The following is a 20,588-nucleotide window of genomic DNA, read 5'->3' on the forward strand; positions in this document are numbered from 1 at the left end:
AATTAGTCTAAAATACACTATACATAGCAGCTATTAAAATAGGGAAAATGAATTTTGCTAGACTAGAAAAATACCAGCTTCTGAAAGTGCAATGAATGAATAACCAAATATATAAAATGTAAAAAAAGTTATCGGCCCTTTTTTATACAATTTACCTCTGAAGTTCAGGAAGTGAAAATGACCAAGTAGAGCTAGCACTTTTTTGAAAGGTGCACATCTGAAGTAAGGCCAGGCTGTATACTCTATAACCCAAATTACACCCATCAATCATACACCAAAATAAAGGGAATTAAAGGTTCTTTGAATTATACCTAAGATATACAAGGTCTTTTTTAAATAGCCAGTATAACCAGTGAGGAAAGCCGGGGAAATTCTTTTTCTTTAAAATCCTGACCCTATGCAAAATACGAAACTGTAGAGCGCCACCTTAGTCACTTGTTTCTGTCTTAGGCTGTCAAGTCAGTTTGCTGGCTTGGCCCCATAAGCTCCCCTTCCTTGATACGGAGGGATCACAAGGATCCACTATCAATTTAGGTTTCCCTCAAAACTGTTTTTTGCCACCACTTGTATTGGTGGCTAATTGAGGCCAATGTGTGACTGGAGTTCTGACATGTCTGCCTGAACCCCATTCTATTCTGTACACTAACAAATCAGACCTGGGATGGGGTGCTCATCTGTATCATAGTAGCTGTTCATGTACCCAGTATAATGGAACATTTCTTGTATCATGGTTCACTTTTATGTACCCTAGTATAATCCAACCTGTCTTGTAGCAGGGTATACTTTCCTGTACCACAGTAAAATACAACTTGTCCTGTATCATGGTACAATTTTCATGTACCTCAGTATAACATAAACTGTCCTGTATCATGGTACACTTCAGTGTACCTCAGCATAAGAAATAGCTGTCCTATATCATCGTACACTTTCATGTACCCCAGTAAAATGCAACCTGGCCTGTATCATGGTAAACTTTAATGTACCCCAGCATAAGAAATACAACCTGTCCTACATCATTGTACTTTTATGTGCCCCAGTATAATGCAAACTGTCCTGTATCATGGTACACTTTTATGTACCCCAGTATAACACAACCAGTCTTGTATCGGGTACATTTTCATCCTTTTTCATTCAGCTTAAAATTTTCAACAAACATTATAGACTCTGATCTGCCTCATTAATATTCCTGCCACCAATTTAGCTTTTCATATTGTTATTGTAACTGATAAGGCCCATATACAAGCTATGCAATTTTATAACCCACCTCCCTGTGTAACAGCTCATTTAACATTTTATTTTAATATTTTGTTTGAAGCAAAGACTGACAAAAGTAATAAATTTAGATTGTTGTTATACAAAAAAATAATGCTGATGTGCACAAGAAATGGTCCCAAATTTTTTAAATGACTTTTTTCTGTAAATAAATATTTCATTGCCATGTAATTCCTGGTCAAGGTCATCATTGTTGATATAAATAGTAACACTGCTAAAATATCAACTGGTGGAAGTTGGTCTCACATTGCAAATACATATCATGTCAGTATTATAAAATATTTTTTTCAAAATACATGGAATTTTAAAATAATATCAAATGAGAATTATTTTCCACTTACATAGGATACATACAAGTAATTCATGAAAGATTAATAGTTGAAATTGTCTTCCTTTATTTAACCTAAATGTCATAAATATTTACATCATGGAAATTTGTAATCAATACACAGTTTGACAAGGCAATATGTTATTTAAAATTAATAAATATCACCATGACCTTGTTTTAGAACCAAATGCTTTCTCATGAAACAAAAGTGAAAGAAAACAGAAAAATATACATTTCTTTTTTTTTTCTTCGTCAGCATATTTTTTTGCTTGACCAATAAGGTATGTACCATTACTTATTCTGGTTTCAAATTTTTTTAAATGATGCCAGTCAGCCTTCAGTATGGTGTATGTTAATAAATTTGAGCAACCATTAAACAACTTCAGTCTGCTCAATAACTGCTCAACAAATTTGATAAAATTTGACAAAAGACATCCTGGGATGCAGTTTTTGTACAATCAATGCTCATCTGCACTCAGATATAGCCACCACTAATATAATTGTTTTCAATGATTTTGTCAGAAAAAGTACTTCTAATAATTTTACCAGATTTGATTGAAAGTTTTCCTGGCAGAAAGGCGTTACTGGTTTATGCAAATAATGCTGATTCGCCATCAGAGATAACACCAATTTTAAAAAAATGTAAATATTTTAAGTGATGTCTTAAATTGATTTAATTGCATTTGATTAAATTTGAGTGAAAGCATCCTGATTATGTATGGCTTTAAAGTTTATATAAATGATACCAGTCTGCCATCAAATATTTCTGCTCTTACAAAATTGCAGTCTTATTCTTTAAAAAGCAGCTTGACAGAATTTGACTAAATTTGACATTTCATATTTATATTCATTATCAGATATGGCCACTGCTGCTAAAAATAGAAAGAAAATCAATTATACCACTTTATCCTGGCTTGGACAGAAATGTTATAGAATGAGGGCTTTCATTGTGGGATGGTGATGCTGATGTGCCATATAACATATGCAATTGACAGCATTGGAAAAAATGTATACAGAAAGAATCCTGCTGTTCTAGATTTTTTGGGTCAGAAGCTCTTGCGTTTCAAATAGACAGATGTCAGCCAATTGAATGAGCTTGGTCCTTTTGGGAAGTTCTTGTTTATTGTTGAAATAAAGTCTATGTATTGAATTACAGCTTTATTAAAACTTTTTAAGTTAGGTTAGACATGCATTGCTGATTTATTTTACTTATTTATTTAAAAACCAGGCCAGAAGTTTTTTCATGATGGGGGCATCGGCAGAGGAGGCAGGTGCTCTTTATGAAGGTAAATGACCTTTTTCTTTCCTACATTTGTGTTACCATGGTGAAAGATATAGGTATCTTTATGATGTTATAGGTGTCCCATTTCTGGCAGTGTTGTCATTTTTAAGATGGCATATTCCATTTTAGTTTGCTCCTCTCATTTCTACTTGTATCAGAAGAAACGTACAATTTTCTACATCTTGATGATTGCGATGTAGTGACAGTGGCATGACATAATTGCAATGAAGACAGTTCAAAACAGGAAAATGAGGACTAGGAAGTAGAAAAGTGTCAAATTTTGTTGTTGAAGAAGGCAGAAAAGTTAAAAAATGCCAAAAGTTGAAAATGAGCCGACTTAAAATATTGGGAAAATGTACCTTGTTGTAACACCATTCATTGGGGGCCCCAAGTGGTAAGTGGTCTAAAGTGCTCAGCGTTACAGATCACTGCCATTTCACCTCTGTCTGCATGGCTTCAAATCTCAGGTTTGGCCAATGTGGGTATGTGAGAAAGTTTGCCAGTAGCTTCTCATGGGTTGGTGGTTCTTTCTGGGGTTTTCCTGGGTTCTTCCTCCACCATTTATACTGGCTGCCATATATAGCCTATCATGTGCTGAAAAATGGCATTAAATCTTGTGACAACAACACCACCACCATTCATTTATAATACAATTCTAATTGAAGATCTATTTCCTTGAGGATATTATGGTTGAATGTTAAAATTTGGCACTGAAAGTTTTGCAGAATAAATACTGAGTGGTATTTCAGGTGACATAATTATGTGAGAATCATGGAATGCATGCTCAAATATAATTATTTACCCAGGTGTTTTTATCTCCATAAAATAATTGTAATATATGGATGAATAGTGGAACCTGTCTTGAAAGACCACCCCTTCTGCCAAAACATAATGGTCTCTCATGACGGGTGATCTCTCATAAGAGGTTAGAACACTATATAATCTCTAAATCTGTATATGGAGAACATGGTCTCTCAGGACAGGTGGTCTCTCATAGCAGTGGTCTCACAAGACAGGTTTTTACTGTACTTTCAAAATCAATAATATACATAGAGGTGGCATGGGAAGACATCATCTTACACCATATCTGTGGACCATATAGCATTATCCCTGTCTGTCATATCAGGCCATATAGTATTATCCCTGTCTGTCATATCAGACCATATAGTATTATCCCTGTCTGTCATATCAGACCATATAGTATTATCCCTGTCTGTCATATCAGACCATATAGTATTATCCCTGTCTCTCATATCAGACCATATAGTATTATGCCAGTCTGTCATATCAGACCATATAGTATTATCCCTGGCTGTCATATCAGACCATCATTCAATTTACTTTTACTCAACAAGTTTTGAAGGACCACTTAGATTGAAATCAAATTTGATATTAGAATTAGGAAGGCTTTGATAAAGTTAAATTTTAATCATTTTCTGGCAGAATTTGACATTGCATCATGATAAACCCTTGTTTTTAGTTTTGCCTATTTGTTTATAACCAGATTTATTATCATAAACAATCAAACTATATGTTGTTATATTTTGTTTTCTTGCAGCCATACTGTATTACAGGAAGGCCATGCAGCTGGTACCAGACATCGAGTTCCGTATGAGCATCCGCCAAAAAAATGTTAGCCCCAGAGGTAAGCTGATGGAATTGGTGATTTAGAAACATCAGTGTAGGATGAAGAAGAGAAGAATTTCATCTATCAAATTTGTCTTATAGTAATATTTTTCTCAACTCATTCACCATTTTCTTTTATATGCCTGCCTAAAGTCAGACCACATTGTGCTATGAAGCCTGTCTGTTCGTCTGTTACCAGTTTTGTTTCCACACAATAACTCCTGTACTCTACCATGTACTATTACAAAACTTTACACTTGGGATAAAGAAAAACCTGATCTATTTGGGGTCAAAAGTCAAGAAAATAAAATAATTTTGCACAGTAAGTTTTCCAAGGATTGTGGATGGTTTTCACATATGGTAATGAATAACTGTATTGATTTTAGAGTCAGACTATCAAAGGTCAAGGTCACTGTGTCTGAATGCAGTCAAATGGATTTTGGGGTTTTCAGCATATATAATGAAGAAATCTATTGATTCTGTTATCTGAAGTTCAGAGGTTATGTCATGGTAAGTCAGATAAAAGAAATAATAGTTTCTGCACCTTGAGATTAGTTCCAAGCGGCATCTTTCAGACTCGTTGGTCAGTAATCTCCAGGATTAATGATCTTACTGTTGCTGACTTAAATATGGGGCATGCATAATGCAATGTTTGCAATACTTCTGTTATATCAGTCTAACTTGATGTAAGTTTTCATGAAAGTTTCAGTCCTAACTGTTTGCATTAATAACTGTAATGCAGCTTTATAGATACAAAAGCTCTGGTTCTAAACTTGAAGTACCTTGAATCTATCAGCATGATTTTTTCTTAAGAATTCCAAGATCAGCGAGTCATGAAGTTTATTTATGTTTTCTTGACAGTCTTTTTGTATGTTTTTAAAATTTATATTGATTTCCTTCCTCGTGGCTAGATTTGCTTCATATACTCTGAACTTTGGTATCTTTCAAGGTGTCCATAGAGCCAAAAGTCAGTGTCACTTATGTATAAACTAACTAGGTATACAAATCTTTCACTGAGATTTGTTCATTATGCCACCAATATCTTGCACCCTTTTTCACCACCACTAATGAAAATTGGTGTGTGGAAGCCTCTCAACCAAATAACTGTACCAAAACTTAGTTTAATCCAATTTTCTTATAATAGTAAACTTTATTTTCAGTTTTTTGTTTATTTCTCCCTTAATAGTTTGGACCCTATTTCACCAATATTCATGAAAATTGTATAGATAAACCTTAATGAACATAACTTGACCATATCAAAGCTTTGTCAGTATGATCCAATGTTCAATCGTGAGTGACATTTTAAAATTTTTTTAACTGTTTATTTGTTACACCCTCCATATCTTGTACACAATTTTACCTGCACTCATGAAATTTGTTATATGGATGCATCTCAATGATAGTTACATGACCCTACCAAACATAGGCCACAGTGACTTGATTTTCAGGCTTTCATGACTTATTTTTCTCTTTACCTGTCTGTACATTGTCAGCTACTTGAAATATGGTCTTGTTAGCAAGGGGGTCCTTGTTTGCATGTTAAGACGTTGTTTTCATGTTAAGACCTTGTTTCATGTGTTAATATGTGGTTTGGCAGTAGGGGATCAAATCTGCAGATCTAATCATTTAGCCTCTGATTTCTCATTTCAGACAGGACTGAAAGTGAAAGCTCTGTTGAGGATGGGTTAGTATTTCTTTTAGATCAGTTTGTTCTAGTTAAGTGTTGCACAGCACATGAATACAAGCAGATTAGTTAGTATTGAAGACTTACATGGAGATCGTGTTTGACTCCATGCTTGTATTGAGGACATGGAATCAGATCCTTTTTGATTCAGTGCTTGTATTGAGGACCTACATGGAAGCAGATCCTGTTTGATTCAGTGATTGTATTGAGGACTTACATGGAGATCCTGTTTGACTCCATGCTTGTATTGAGGACATGGAATCAGATCCTGTTTGATTCAGTGCTTGTATTGAGGACTTACTTGGAAGCAGATCCTGTTTGATTCAATGATTGTAATGAGGACGTACATGGAAGTAGATCCTGTTTGATTCAGTGATTGTAATGAGGACTTACAAGGAAGCAGATCCTGTTTGATTCAGTGCTTGTATTGAGGACATGGAAGCAGATCCTGTTTGATTCAGTGCTAGTATTCAAACACACATCCATTTGGTCATGACTCTAGCATATTAACCACTGGGTTGTGGCTACTGACTTTATTAACCACCTCTTATGACACGTAGGAGAGGACATAGCATTCCAAGCCAGCAAGGGTACCTGTCAAGGCACATGTCAAATTAATACATGCAGTAAAGAAAAATACAAATCTAAGAATTTACAGCTTTATCTAAAACATTCTGTAATTCCAAAAGAATTCCATTTCAACTTGAGTTGTTAATTATTTTGTAAATATGTATATATTTAGCTTTACTGATTGCAGACCAGGAGATCTTATGGGATGTTCTGTTTTTATTCGTCTTTTCATCAACATCACTGCAACAGATCTACTTGGAGGATGGCCATGAAACTTGATACACACACACACACACGCATTCATCCCATGGTGTAGTTGGTCCTAACACAAAATGGTGCTGCTCTGTCATTCCTTCTAAATGGATGGTCATATCAACATGGGGTTTTCAATGAAAGACTGATTATGATGTTTAGTTGTGTTATTTGATTTATATCTGATTTAATTGTTTGTAAGTTTTAAAATCTTTTTTTTTTTAAATGTCATATGTCAAAATAATGTATTTCTGTTTTCTAGGAACTTAATACATTTCTTTAGAAAATAGTTTGACCTTGACTGTTCATTTTAGTAAACACCAGGTGTTGACCTAGATCCTGACCTTGATTCAAAATTAGTAGCAATCACGTAAATAAGTTCTATTTTTATTTTAAAATGATTGGTTGTTGTCGAGGTCATGATGGGACTATGTGATTTAAGATGTATGCAATTTTTATTTATTTCTTAGAATAAAATGATTGGTTTTCATCAGGGTCATGTTAAGTGTATGTGATATAAACATGATCACATGAACACACACACACCCTTTCGATTTCGCAACTTTGGGAATTTTGAAAAAGTGTTTTAGAATACGATATAACCTTTGTTTTGGAGACTTAATCTCAGTTGGGCTTTTTCTTTACACTGGAAGGCGTTGTGTCATTTGAGTTATTTCAAATTACTTGGATTCAAAAGGATTAATTGTTTTTTTCTGGAAAATACTTGTGCTCATATGATATTCTTGAACAAAGACAGCTCTTATACAAATTTATTCAGATTTCCAAAACTGGAGTAATATTTCTTGTTTCTACAAGGAACTGTAGACTTCAACACTACAGGTTACAGCATACATCTTTGATTCTTTGTTGGGACTTAAACTTGAAATCATTAGAACATTTTATTATTAGGACTTCAAAAATTTTATTCATGGATTATTCTTGGATTATGTTTGGATTTGATTCTTAAAACCACTAAGTTCATATGTTTTAATTTTTACAGAATTTCTCCAGGGAAATAAATTATTGTATTTTTCAAGGCTTGTTGATTTCACTCTTTTTTGTATTACTGTTTATTCAAGCCTAAACACATAACATAAGAGTTGGTTCTAAATGAAAATGTTGCCATTCTGATATCCAATATTACTACCACAACTGTTATATCATTACCAGTCTTGAATGGATGGTCATATTGACATGGAGTTTTCACTAAAAGACTTCTTATGATGTCTAGTTGCTTGCAAATAAGTATAGTGCTAGTGTTTCTTCCCTGATGGCCAACTTGAAAATCCTGTTGTTTACTTCTCCATCATGGTTGTTCATATCAGTGTTGAACTTTCAGCAAAAGACTTATATAGTTAGTCCTAAATGGAATTGGTACCAGTCTAATATATCAATCACGGCCACCATTTTTAAATGTTATTATTATTTGAACAACACTGTAAGTCATGGGATTTTCACCAGGATACTTATGATATCTTATTGGTCCTAAAAGATGTATTGTTTCCTAAGTGAAATTGGTACCATTCTGACATTCTCAGAAGTTAATTTGAAGATCTTATTGCAGAAGAATATCAGAGATTGTTTCAGTACTCAGTGGGTAAAATGGTCCTTTTGACCAGTTGAGCATTAGTCCTTTCAAGGGACCACTCTGACATTCACAGAAATTAATTTGAAGATCTTCTTATTGCAGATTGTTTCAGTACTCAGTGATTAAAAAGAAGAAATGGTCTTTTTGACCAGTTGAGCATTGGTCCTTTCGAGGGACTCTTGTTATAACTACAGTACACTCTGCCCATATTGTTACAACACAATCAATTAAAATAAAAAATTTGAACTGATCAGTTGTCAGATGAAATGATTGGTTTGTGTTGGTGTTTTACAGCACATCGATACAAGGAGGTTGTTTAATGCCAACGCAGTTCAGATTAAGTGCCTTGACCATGGACACAATACATTAGTCAACCCAGGTTGTTCCATTGGTAGGATTCCAATCCGCACCCTTTCATTTGTGAGTTCAGCATACAATCTCACTGTCACTGTGGTTGTTGTTTCCTTTTATGATACGCTGTAGGACACATCAGGGCTTTTCTACATCCCAGATCTCATAGGGCAACCAAATATAACAATTTTTCAATTGACTTTTTAAAATAAATTGTTTGCATTTGACACCATGTAAAAAAAAAAAAAAAAACCAACATAATACTCAGTATGAACTTATATTTTTGAATGCTGTCTTGTAACTTACAGCACCATTTATGGTATACTAACATATGGTGAGGAACATCAGTGGCTCAGTAGTTAGTGTGCCAGACCTGTAGCTGAAATGATTTAAATCATATCCTCAGAGTAGTGCTGGTCTGCTACCATTATGTGGACAAGGCACATTACTTTAGTTGCTTCAACATTAAACCTATAATATTGCTGTGCTGTGAAACAACAAACCAAGCAAAATGACTACATTTGTATGAGAAGATTTCATGCTGTATATATAAATTTTTGACCCAGTCCCCATGCAGGTTTTAAAATACACAGTATCAGTTAGCAAATTTGCGTATGTTCTCATGCCTTTGACACATTCTGTAAAATTTACTGTTCATAGAAAGCTGTACCAACACATTTATCCTGGGAAGGACAAAGATAAAACTCAAGATGTGGATGCCTACATCAAAATGAAAGTAGCTAGATGTCTTCATTAATTCCTGAAATTTTCTATGAAGCACATTCATAGTAAGAATGAAGATGAGCATGTACTAATGAAAATGGTATTGTCAGAATTTTCCACATGACAAGGTCAGTAGTCTGATCTTGTTAGGCAAAAATGTTTGCCACTTGCCATTTTGCTGACATTAAAAAGTAGGTAGCAAATTATTATCCTCCTTTGGAATTTAAATCTGGGGTATGGGCTAGGAGTAAACTATAACCCCCACTCTTTAGGGAAATCTTGGATATGAGTCAGGAGCAAAATATTAACCTCCTTTGCAATGGAAATTTGGGGTATGGGCCAAGAGCAAAATATAACCCACATTGTAAAGGGAAATCTGAGGTATAGACCAGGAGCAAAATATTAGTCTCCTTTGGAATGGAAATCTGGGTTATGGGCCAGGAACAAAATATAACCCTCATTATTAAGGGAAGTTTGGGGTATGGGATAGGAGAAAAGTATAACCCTGCTTTGGAATGGAAATCAGATGTATAGCCTAGAAGTAAATGGATAATAACAACCTTAAGACATTTGTACTTCTTTGCATCAGAGCTGAACTTAACATTATTATATTGCAGTGGAATAGAAGAGGAAGATGACCTTGTAGCTAAGTTTCATAAACTCTGGACCAGTCAGCATGCATTATGCCAGATGGACAATCCTCAGAGAGTAAGTTTTTATGCCCAGCTTATCTACTGTGTTACTGATGTCCATCTATCATGTCTTATCCACCATGTTGCCTACATCTGTCCATCGTGTCTCTTCCATACATTGTTAACAACATTCATCCATTATGCTTCATCTGTACAGTGCTACCCATGTCCATACATTATGTCTCATCTGTTACCCATGTTCATCCATTGTGTCACATCTGTACAGTATTGCATATGTCCATTCATGCTATCTCATCTGTACAGTATTACCCATGTCCATCCATCCTGTCTCATCTGTACATTATTACCCCTGTTCATCCATATTGTCTGATCTGTACAGTATTGGCCATATCCATCCATCCTGTCACATCTGTACACTATTACCCATGTCCATCCATCCTGTCTCATCTGTACATTATTACCCATGTTCATCCATATTGTCTGATCTGTACACTATTTCCCATGTTCATCCATACTGTCTGATCTGTACATATTGCCTATCCATCCATCCTGTCACATCTGTACACGATTACCCATGTTCATCCATATTGTCTGATCTGTACAGTATTACCCATGTTCATCCATCTTGTCTCATCCATAGTCTTAGCCATATCAGTCCATCCTGCCTTGTCTGTGCATTGTTACTCGTGTCCATTCATCCTGTCTCATTTGTTTAGTCTTACACACTTCCATCCATCCTGTCTCCTCTGTTCAGTGTTACCCATGTCCAACCATCTTGTCTCCATATAGCCTTCCATCCATCCATTTTTTCATTCTTACAGCTTTACTCACCTCCATCCAACCTTTCTCATCCATAAAAGTGTTACTGGCATCTGTCCAACCTGTGTCATCCATACCAGGTTACACACACCTGTCCGACCAGTCTCATCCATACCGTGTTACCCACATCCTTCCATCCAGAGTGTTACTCAACTTTATCCAACCTATTTTGTTTGGTCTTGCTCACCTCCGTCTATCCTGTATCATCTGTAAAGTATTACCCATGTCCATCCATTCTGTCTCATCTGTTACTCAGGTCCATCCATCCTGTCTCATCTGTTACTCGGGTCCATCCATTCTGTCTCATCTGTAACTCAGGTCCATCCATCCAGTCTCATCGATAGTATTACCCACATCCATCCATCCTGTCTCATCTGTTACCCATGTCCATCCATCCTGTCTCATCTATAACTCAGGTCCATCCATCCTGTCTCATCTGTTACTCACATCCATCCATCCAGTCTCATTGATAGTATTACCCACATCCATCTATCTTGTCTCATCCTTAAAGTATCGAACTTTCTCTCAAACAGTGAATTCAAGGTATAGTGGGTTCCACCCTTTCTGTACAAGCAAGAGATGTGTGTGTTGCAATGGAGTATTTTTTTTATCACTCATTTCAACATTAAAATAAATAGCATTACCAAGTGTTTGGCTGCTGGTGTGGATTGCTACCTGTATGTTGATGACTTCCAAATATCAATCAGAGCATATGCATTTAATTGAAAGATAACTGCAACAAAATAGGAACAAAATTCCAAATTGGGCCAATGCCAATGGTTTCAAATTCTCAAAATCAAAAGCGGTATGCATGCATTTCTGTCAGTTATGAAGATGTCATGATAACCTAAACTCAAGCTGGATGAAACACATATACCGTCTGTTGAGGAAATGAAATTTTTAGGTATTTTCTTTGACCAAAAACTCGTCTTAATTCCAAACATAAAGAACTTGAAAGCTAAATTCTTGAAATATCTTGATTTATTTAAAGTAATAGCATGCACTGACTGGAGTACTGGTAGAAAAGTCATCCTCAATTTATGTAGAACTTTTATTTCAATCCAAACTGGACTATGGTTATGTTGTTTATGGTTCAGCCAGAAAGTCATACTTAATGATCCTTGACCCAATTCATAAACAAGGAATAAAACTTGCAATGGGAACATTTAGGACATCCCATATGAAAGCCTTCTTGCTGAAATGAATAAGCCACTTTTATCACACCATAGAGAAATGCTTTCAATACAAAAATATGTTCTCAAATTTAGATTGAACCCATTGAACCCTGCTTTTTTCAGCTGTATTTCAACCCAAATACAAAACATTATACCAATTGCCATACCTGCTTTGGCTTTTGAATATCATCCAGCCTTGACAATACAAAAATTGACCTTTCAAAAATCAAGAAGACATAAATTTCCAAAATACCTCCATGGCCTCTTCAACATCAAAAAGTACTCCTTGTGCTACATAGTGGAAATAAATCTGAGACAAACCCTTCCACAACTTTTATCAGGAACTCATCACTGAATTGATCAACTACACAAAAATTTACACTGATGACTCAAAGGATGAGGAAAAGGCTGCTGCAGCCTTTGTTAGTGGAAAAATCACACAAGAAAACTTAACTTGCCAGATGGTGCATCAATTTTTTTAAAGCCGAAATTAGACCAATAGACCTTGCACTGAAATATATCAAATTCTGATTCACGATCAGTACTTCAGTCACTACACATTAGGAAGCTGGAAAATCCAATAGTGCTTGATATTCTCATGAAACATACCGAAACTGTGTACCTACCAAAATATGTATATTATTACCCAGCTATGTCAGTACTGAAGGTAATGAAAAAGCAAATCGCGCTGCCAAAATGACCCTATCCCTTCAGCCATCTGAGTTTCAAATACCATACACTGATTTTAAACCTATCATAAAAAATTCTTTACTTAGTAAGTGGTGGGAATCACTGAATGATGCAGTAAATAAGAAACTACATATAATCAAACCAACTGTATGCAACTTGTCTCACCCCTACAGCAGCGAATTTGACAATCTTATTATTGCTAAAAGATATCAGAGATCATTTCAACACTCTGCAGTTAGGAAGAGGGAATGGTCTTAGCTTGAATTCCTAGAAATTCATTTTGGCCCCTAGAATGACAGTTCTTTTGAAGGACTCATATTTTCACATTCATGTAGGTCCTGGTCAATCATTTTGCTGAAAATCATAATGAATAAAAAGAAATTTAATTATTACATTATTATAATGATTTTTGATGCAAATAAAGTCATCAGTCAGGCTTCATATGTGTTTTTTATTTTCAGCTGACTCACATATCTGCCCTACCCATGGAAGTTATCATCTATATTTTCAAGTGGGTTGTGTCATGTGACCTAGATATGATCTCACTGGAGAATTTATCTGAGGTGTGTAGTTTTTTATGTGGGAAATTTAATTTCAGATTATTATTTCTGCTGCTTTATATATAAGCTTAAATACAGTGACAAGTATGATCTTTTTATTCTTTTTTTGTGTAAAGGATATATCAAGAACACATACCAATCAGGTTTCTAATCATTAAAGTGACAGAAGAATAGAGTACAAGGATGTCCACATCCTTAGAATATGAGTAATTGTCACCAAGTTCAACAGAATGCATTCTTTTTTGTATATATTATTATAATACATTGGACAGCAATTGTAATATATTGCATTATGTTAGTTTGTCCTTTGATTATAAAATATAAATTAATATAATGTTATTTAGGTTGGTTACAAGTTCTCCAAACGTGTATCTGAATCTATCACTTCTGTTCTCTCTCTCTCTCTACTATTGAATAACAAGTAAAATGAATGTTGAACTTGAAAGAACCATATTAATTTAAAGAATCTTAAACCAGGTTTGCAGAGGTTTCTACATGTGTGCCCGAGATGAGGAAATATGGAGACTGGCCTGCCTCAGGTGATAATATTTTATTGTCTCACCTATATGGCTCGACACAGCTATCACATTTCTAGCAGGTGATAATATTTTATTGTCACACCTATATGGCTAGACACAGCTGTCACATTTCTAGCAGGGAAGCAACATTAGCAACACTGTTCAAGTTTTAGTTTACCAGATCATAAGGCCGATTGAGCTTATGGTATGGTCCTTCCTTTGTTCATTGTGTGTTGTCCATTGACAAAATGCATTTGATTTGCAGAGGGCAGTCTGTCATCAGAGCCTTTCACATTTGTTCATTGGATACGAGTCTTTTATTCAAAGCAGCGAACATTGCTAAAAATAGAAAAATGACATCTGATGTGCATTCCAAAATGGTCACACTTATTAATATAAAACATTTAAAAGATATCTTATCAAAAACTGCTTGACAAGATTTAAAAAAAAATGTAATACTAGAAAACTAGCACACAGGGCTTTCAACTTTGTACAAATTATGCGACCAACAGTCAGTAATTGCTGCCATTACTAAAGATGGAAAATTCTTTAAATGTCTTTTTCCAGACAGAAATGAATAAAAAGTAATGCAGCATATATAAATGAATTTAAGATTAATAATTATAGGTTACTGCATTTGTATGGGAAAATATGAACAAGTTTTTTGGATGGAATACTGCATGACCTTGGGAGTGCAGTATATTCATCCGACAAAACGAATTCATATTTTGCCATACAAATGCAGTAACCTTTTTATTATATGCTCGTTTCTTATTCTACCATAGGCTTAATTATATAAATAAAATACACTACAAGAAACAACGTAAATGAACGTATGCCATATTCCAAACTAAATACACAGATGCAGATTCATCCTTGCAGAACAACAACATTATTAATGCGCACATAACTCCGTTCAGATAAATTTGAACTTGTCGCATGCTAGACATAAAGGAGACAGCTTATGCCTTTATAACTTGCATGGTATTTGTACGTACCAAGCAATTTTATGAAATCTGGCATCTGTCGTCAAAATCCGAAACATTATATCAAAAAAGTTAATGCGGAATGTAGCAAAGCAGCTGGTATGTGGCAGTCCACGAAACATCTGCTTTAGTTCATTCAGAAACAAATTTAATCAACCAAAACATAAAGCATCTGCTACACGAGAGTACATGATTTGTTTACAAAGTAGTTCCTAATACACTATTGGGCACACGTGTCCTGTGCATGAGTGCAATATGGTGTGCAGTATCGTAAAATACTGAACGATTCTGACAATGTAAAGTTAATGGAGAAAAAAATGAGCATATAATAATTGATAATTACTCTTGAATTGAGTGACAAAGTGAATACATGAATGAAATGTAAAGAACTAAGCAACTGATGATAGTCTGGATCATGATGACTAATTCAATAAAAAAGTGTTGATAATGATGACTGATTTGATTAAAAAGTGCTTATTATGATGACTAATTTGAGTAAAAAGTCCAGATAATAATGACTGGTGTTATACTGTACATATTATCTCTACAACTTCTCAGTAACTTTAACAGAATTGAATGACTTTAATAAAACATTCCAGCATTAATCACTTTCAGATTTGTACAAAAGATGTCATTTTGCCATCAAATTTAACAAAGCCCAGTCCTTTAATTGACTTCTGAATTTTTGACAGAAAGTGTCTTAGCTTGAAGCCCTTTAATATTTGTACAAATGATGATAATCCACCATCAGATATTGCTGCCATCAATACAAATAGAAAATATATTTATGTAACTTTATCTCATAAAAATGGTTAACAGAATTTGACCAGCTTTGGCAGAAAGCATTAAGGCATAGAGGTCTGTCAAGTTGATTCAAGTGATTTTGATGTGCTGTCAGATATGGTTGAAGATATCAAAACTGGAGAAAGCTTGAAATAATTGTTTTCATAATGTGGTGCACTGGAAGAAAGCCTCCTGCAGATCCATATTTCTTCTTGGCCAACTTATCTTATATTTTGCTATAAGACAGGTGTCAGCCAGATGAGCAATCTCAGGCTCACTTGGACCTCTTGTTGTTAATTTGTTCAGTTTCATATGGGTGCAGATTCAGGTGATGCATTGGACTCGACATGTAGAAAAGGTTTTGTCAGTTCCAATGAGAAGCTTCTCATGGTTCACAAAAACCTGAAGTTTTTTCCCCTTTCCACAGCGAAAAGTGATAAAGCATTGCAAAGGTATCCATTTGTATCCTTCTTCTAATCAAATTTTGAAAGGTAATTACATTGATATATTGGACAATAGACTTTGAAAGGTAATTACATCTGACATTAAAAGATCACTTTGAAAGGTAATTACATGATATATTAGACATTAGAAGATCACTTTGAAAGGTAATCACATTGGACGTTAGAAGATCACTTTCAAAGGTAATTATATTGATACATTGGACATTAGAAGATCACTTGGAAAGATAAATACGTTTGACATTAGAAGATTACTTTGAAAGGTAAATACATTAATACATTGGACATTGGACGATCACTTTTCAATAAAATGAAATGTGATTAATAATTATAGACATTTGAGTTGTTCTGCTGTTAAAAAAAAAGCAAGAATGTTCATTTCATTTATGGTATGTATGTATGATTTGGATTTTTAACATAGCTTTGACAATTTTTCCATCATATCACAATGATATCTACAGTGGGGTAGTTTGTAGTGATTTCTAGCTTTGGAGCATCATGCTGCAGACATGTAGCATGATGCCTCAACCAGTCCCATTATCCTGACACCAGGCTAACCAGTCCTAACTCTAACCTCTTAATGCTAAGCACCTTGCGAGGCAGCAGCTAGTACCATTTTTATGAGTCTTTGGTATGACTTGGCCAGGGTTTGAACCAGTGACCTCCCACATTTAATTTATGGTCCTTTTTAGTGTGGTAAACTCAGTGTGGCATTTGTTTTCAAAGAAAAATGTTCACAATGAATTCCATGTTTTATACTTTGGCATGAACCTAATAGCTGTGTTTAACTCACGTTTGGTAGATTTCATAACAGGTCAGATTAATGATAATGACAGTGATTCTTATGAAGACAGGATTTGCAAGGCATCATTTTAATACACAGAAAGTTGCCTATCACACATCATTTTGAGTTAGGACTGTCATAAGTTAACAGCCAGAGTGTTAAAATGTTGGGATTTTTCATCTGGTTAGTGTTATGCTGAAAAATACCATTGACTTGGGACAGACATTGGTTAATGAGAAATCAAAATAAATTAATTTGGACATTTTCGGGCTCCTAACTTCCCCCATATCTGTCTCATAATGATGTGTGATAGCCATTGAAAGGCCAAACTTCACATTAGAATGACGTCTAGGTTTCTGAAAAGTTGACACATTTTAGTATCAAGCTTGCATTATGTGCCTGTGAATATTTTAGTAAGTGTGTAAATATCAGAGTGGATAAGTGCTCTTTGTTGAGTAAAGTGATTGACAGTGACAAGTACCTGTTGTAGCTTGCTCATCCCAAGAGCATGTGGTTGGAAAATTTGCCCTCATAATTACTGTGATATTGTTATCTCTTTATTAATGATATTGTTGTCTGTATTTTCAGAGTCTGGGGTAACAACTGTATGAAAAAGAAGAAGTACATTACGTGGAGAAGCATGTTTATTGAAAGACCACGTATTCAGTTCAGTGGTAAATTCCATAACTTTTAATTTTTTATCTGATTTATTTTTTATATATAAGTACAGCAGAATTTTTAATTTTTTAACTTTTTCATTAATTTTGTAGTACATAAGATTTATGTTTATTTGGAAACATTTTTTTCAGTTTTGCTTCTGTACATCTGTAAAACTTAACTTTAAAAATATTGGCATAGTATAACTTGTTTTGTTCTGGTACATTGTTGAATGCCGCCAGTACATGCATACATACATACATATATACATACATACATACATACATACATACATACATACATACATGTGTAGATGGATACACATATACATACATGCATGTGTAGATGGATACACATATACATGCATGCATGTGTAGATGGATACACATATACATGCATGCATGCATCCATACATATGCACATATACAAATACATAGATACATACATGCATGTGATGATGGATACACATATACATGCATACATAAATGTATACATGTGTCCATGCATGCATACATACATACATACATACATACATACGTATGTACGTATGTACACACACATGCATATACATACATACATTCATTCATTCATTCATTTATTCATTGGTATTATTCCAGGCTGTTACATCAGCAAGACATCATATTCAAGACTAGGGGAGAAAAGCTTGGATAACTTCTATAGACCCTGGCATCAGGTGGAATACTTCAGATACGTCAGGTTCTTCTCCGATGGTAAAGAATGGCCTTTCTCACTTGCCTGATTATAAGGCCAAGCCGTTGTGTTTATACGCTGTTTGAGCAATAAAATATCACTCAGTATAACCTTGATTAGAATAAAGTTAAAGCTTCTTTATAATATTCTTATTCCTCTGTCAGTATGCTATGTTCCTTTATTTGGTATGTTCCTTTATTAATATGCTATGTAGGGATACTCTAAACATCAAGTCTTATTTGGTATGTTCATTTATTAATATGCTTTGTAGGGATACTCTAAACATCAAGTCTTATTTGGTATGTTCCTTTATTAATATGCTATATAGGCATACTCTAAACATCGAGTCTTATTTGGTATGTTCCTTTATTAATATGCTATGTAGGGATACTCTAAACATCAAGTCTTATTTGGTATGTTCCTTTATTAATATGCTATGTAGGGATACTCTAAACATGAAATCTCTTTTGGTATGTTCCTTTATTAATATGCTATGTAGGGATACGCTAAACATCAAGTCTTATTTAGTATGTTCCTTTATTAATATGCTGTGTAGGGATACTCTAAACATCAAGTCTTATTTGGTATGTTCCTTTATTAATATGCTATGTAGGCATACTCTGAACATCAAGTCTTATTTGGTATGTTCATTTATTAATATGCTATATAGGGATACTCTAAGCATCAAGTCTTTTTGGGAATGTTCATTTATTGATATGCTATGTAGGCATACTCTAAACATCAAGTCTTATTTGGTATGTTCCTTTATTAATATGCTATGTAGGCATACTCTAAACATCAAGTCTTATTTGGTTTGTTTCTTTATTAATATGCTATGTAGGGATACTCTAAACATCAAGTCTTATTTGGTTCGTTTCTTTATTAATATGCTATGTAGGGATACGCTAAACATCAAGTCTTATTTGGTATGTTCCTTTATTAATATGCTGTGTAGGGATACTCTAAACATCAAGTCTTATTTGGTATGTTTATTTATTAATATACTATGTAGGCATACTCTAAACATTAAGTCTTTTTTGGGGCTGTTCCTTTATTAATATGCATTGTAGGCATACTCTAAACATCAAGTCTTGGAATTGTATATTGTTATGCTACATTGGTATACTCTAAATGTCAAGTCTTGGGAGTGTACCTCAGTTAGTACGCTACATAGGCATGCATTAAACATCGAGTCTTATCTGGGCTTGTTCTGCTGTTTGTATGCTATGTAAGCATCAGCATTTGCTAGAGCTTTTACAAGTAAGATCCTCAGTTGAAAGGGTTTGGGTTCAAATCCTGCCAGTCAACCAGCCTAGGTCACATTATCCTGACACCAGGCCGACCAGTCCTAACACCATCTTCTTACTGCTGAGCGCTTGCCATTTTTATAAGTCTTTGGTATGACTCAGCTGGTGTTCAAACCTGCAACCTCCTGCATCCAAGGTGGATGCTCTAACCGCTAGGCCACTTGAGAGGTCATAAGGGGCCATCCATTTAGTATGTATGCATGAATTTTTTTTTAAAAACCCCAAATTCATACGCTTGCATATCGGGGTCTACTGGTAATGCATATGCGCATAGGAAACGGGGTTGGGGGGTGAAACCTCGATAATAATTTGTCTGATACATAACCTGTTCAACTGGGTTCAGTCGGCATTTGCATTTTAGCGGACACTAGACAAACTTTTTAAAGTTACGCAGCTTATTTCTTTGATGTAGGCAGACATTCAACATTGGTGGACTATCTTTTATTAAACACGTTAATATTATTAATCCTCGATCGTTTCTGCATGGATTAAATATAGGCCGTTCTATAGGATTCGGATGAGTGTGTCAGGCCTACATACGCATATGGGGTGTGTGTGTAAAAAAGTATGCATGTGTACAGGGAGGGGTGAAGGGTCAAGCTTTGCCAGATTTTTTTGCGTACATACTAAATGGATGGCCCCTAACATAATCATTAGATGATTTTACACCCATTATCTCCACATTCATGGCTCACTTGCTGCTGTTAGTATCTTTTTTTATAAGTCGTTGATATGACTTCACTGGGGTTCAAACCTGTGACTTCCAGCATCCGAAGCAGACCCTCACACTACTTAGGCCACCAGAGCA

The 20,588-nt window shown here is 34.8% G+C and overlaps 1 protein-coding gene across 2 annotated transcripts in view; it reads left to right on the forward strand.

Moving 5' to 3' along the window:
• LOC149784725 (F-box only protein 9-like) overlaps positions 1 to 20,588 on the forward strand; it is a 42,529-nt gene that overhangs the window by 9,604 nt on the left and 12,337 nt on the right. For both annotated transcript variants that reach the window (XR_016413942.1, XM_089932754.1), the window contains exons 3-10: positions 2,829 to 2,886; positions 4,441 to 4,527; positions 6,159 to 6,192; positions 10,294 to 10,384; positions 13,475 to 13,576; positions 14,051 to 14,112; positions 17,694 to 17,779; positions 18,380 to 18,493. Coding sequence is in view for 1 of the 2 variants with exons in the window: in XM_089932754.1 (XP_089788880.1) it covers positions 2,829 to 2,886; positions 4,441 to 4,527; positions 6,159 to 6,192; positions 10,294 to 10,384; positions 13,475 to 13,576; positions 14,051 to 14,112; positions 17,694 to 17,779; positions 18,380 to 18,493 (634 nt within the window). In the remaining variant the exon portion in view is untranslated. The remainder of the gene's footprint in view (positions 1 to 2,828; positions 2,887 to 4,440; positions 4,528 to 6,158; positions 6,193 to 10,293; positions 10,385 to 13,474; positions 13,577 to 14,050; positions 14,113 to 17,693; positions 17,780 to 18,379; positions 18,494 to 20,588) is intronic.

Source organism: Sinohyriopsis cumingii, chromosome 14 (genome assembly GCF_028554795.1).
Source record: "Sinohyriopsis cumingii isolate HCF-2022 chromosome 14, ASM2855479v2, whole genome shotgun sequence".
Taxonomy (NCBI): Eukaryota; Metazoa; Mollusca; class Bivalvia; order Unionida; family Unionidae; genus Sinohyriopsis; species Sinohyriopsis cumingii.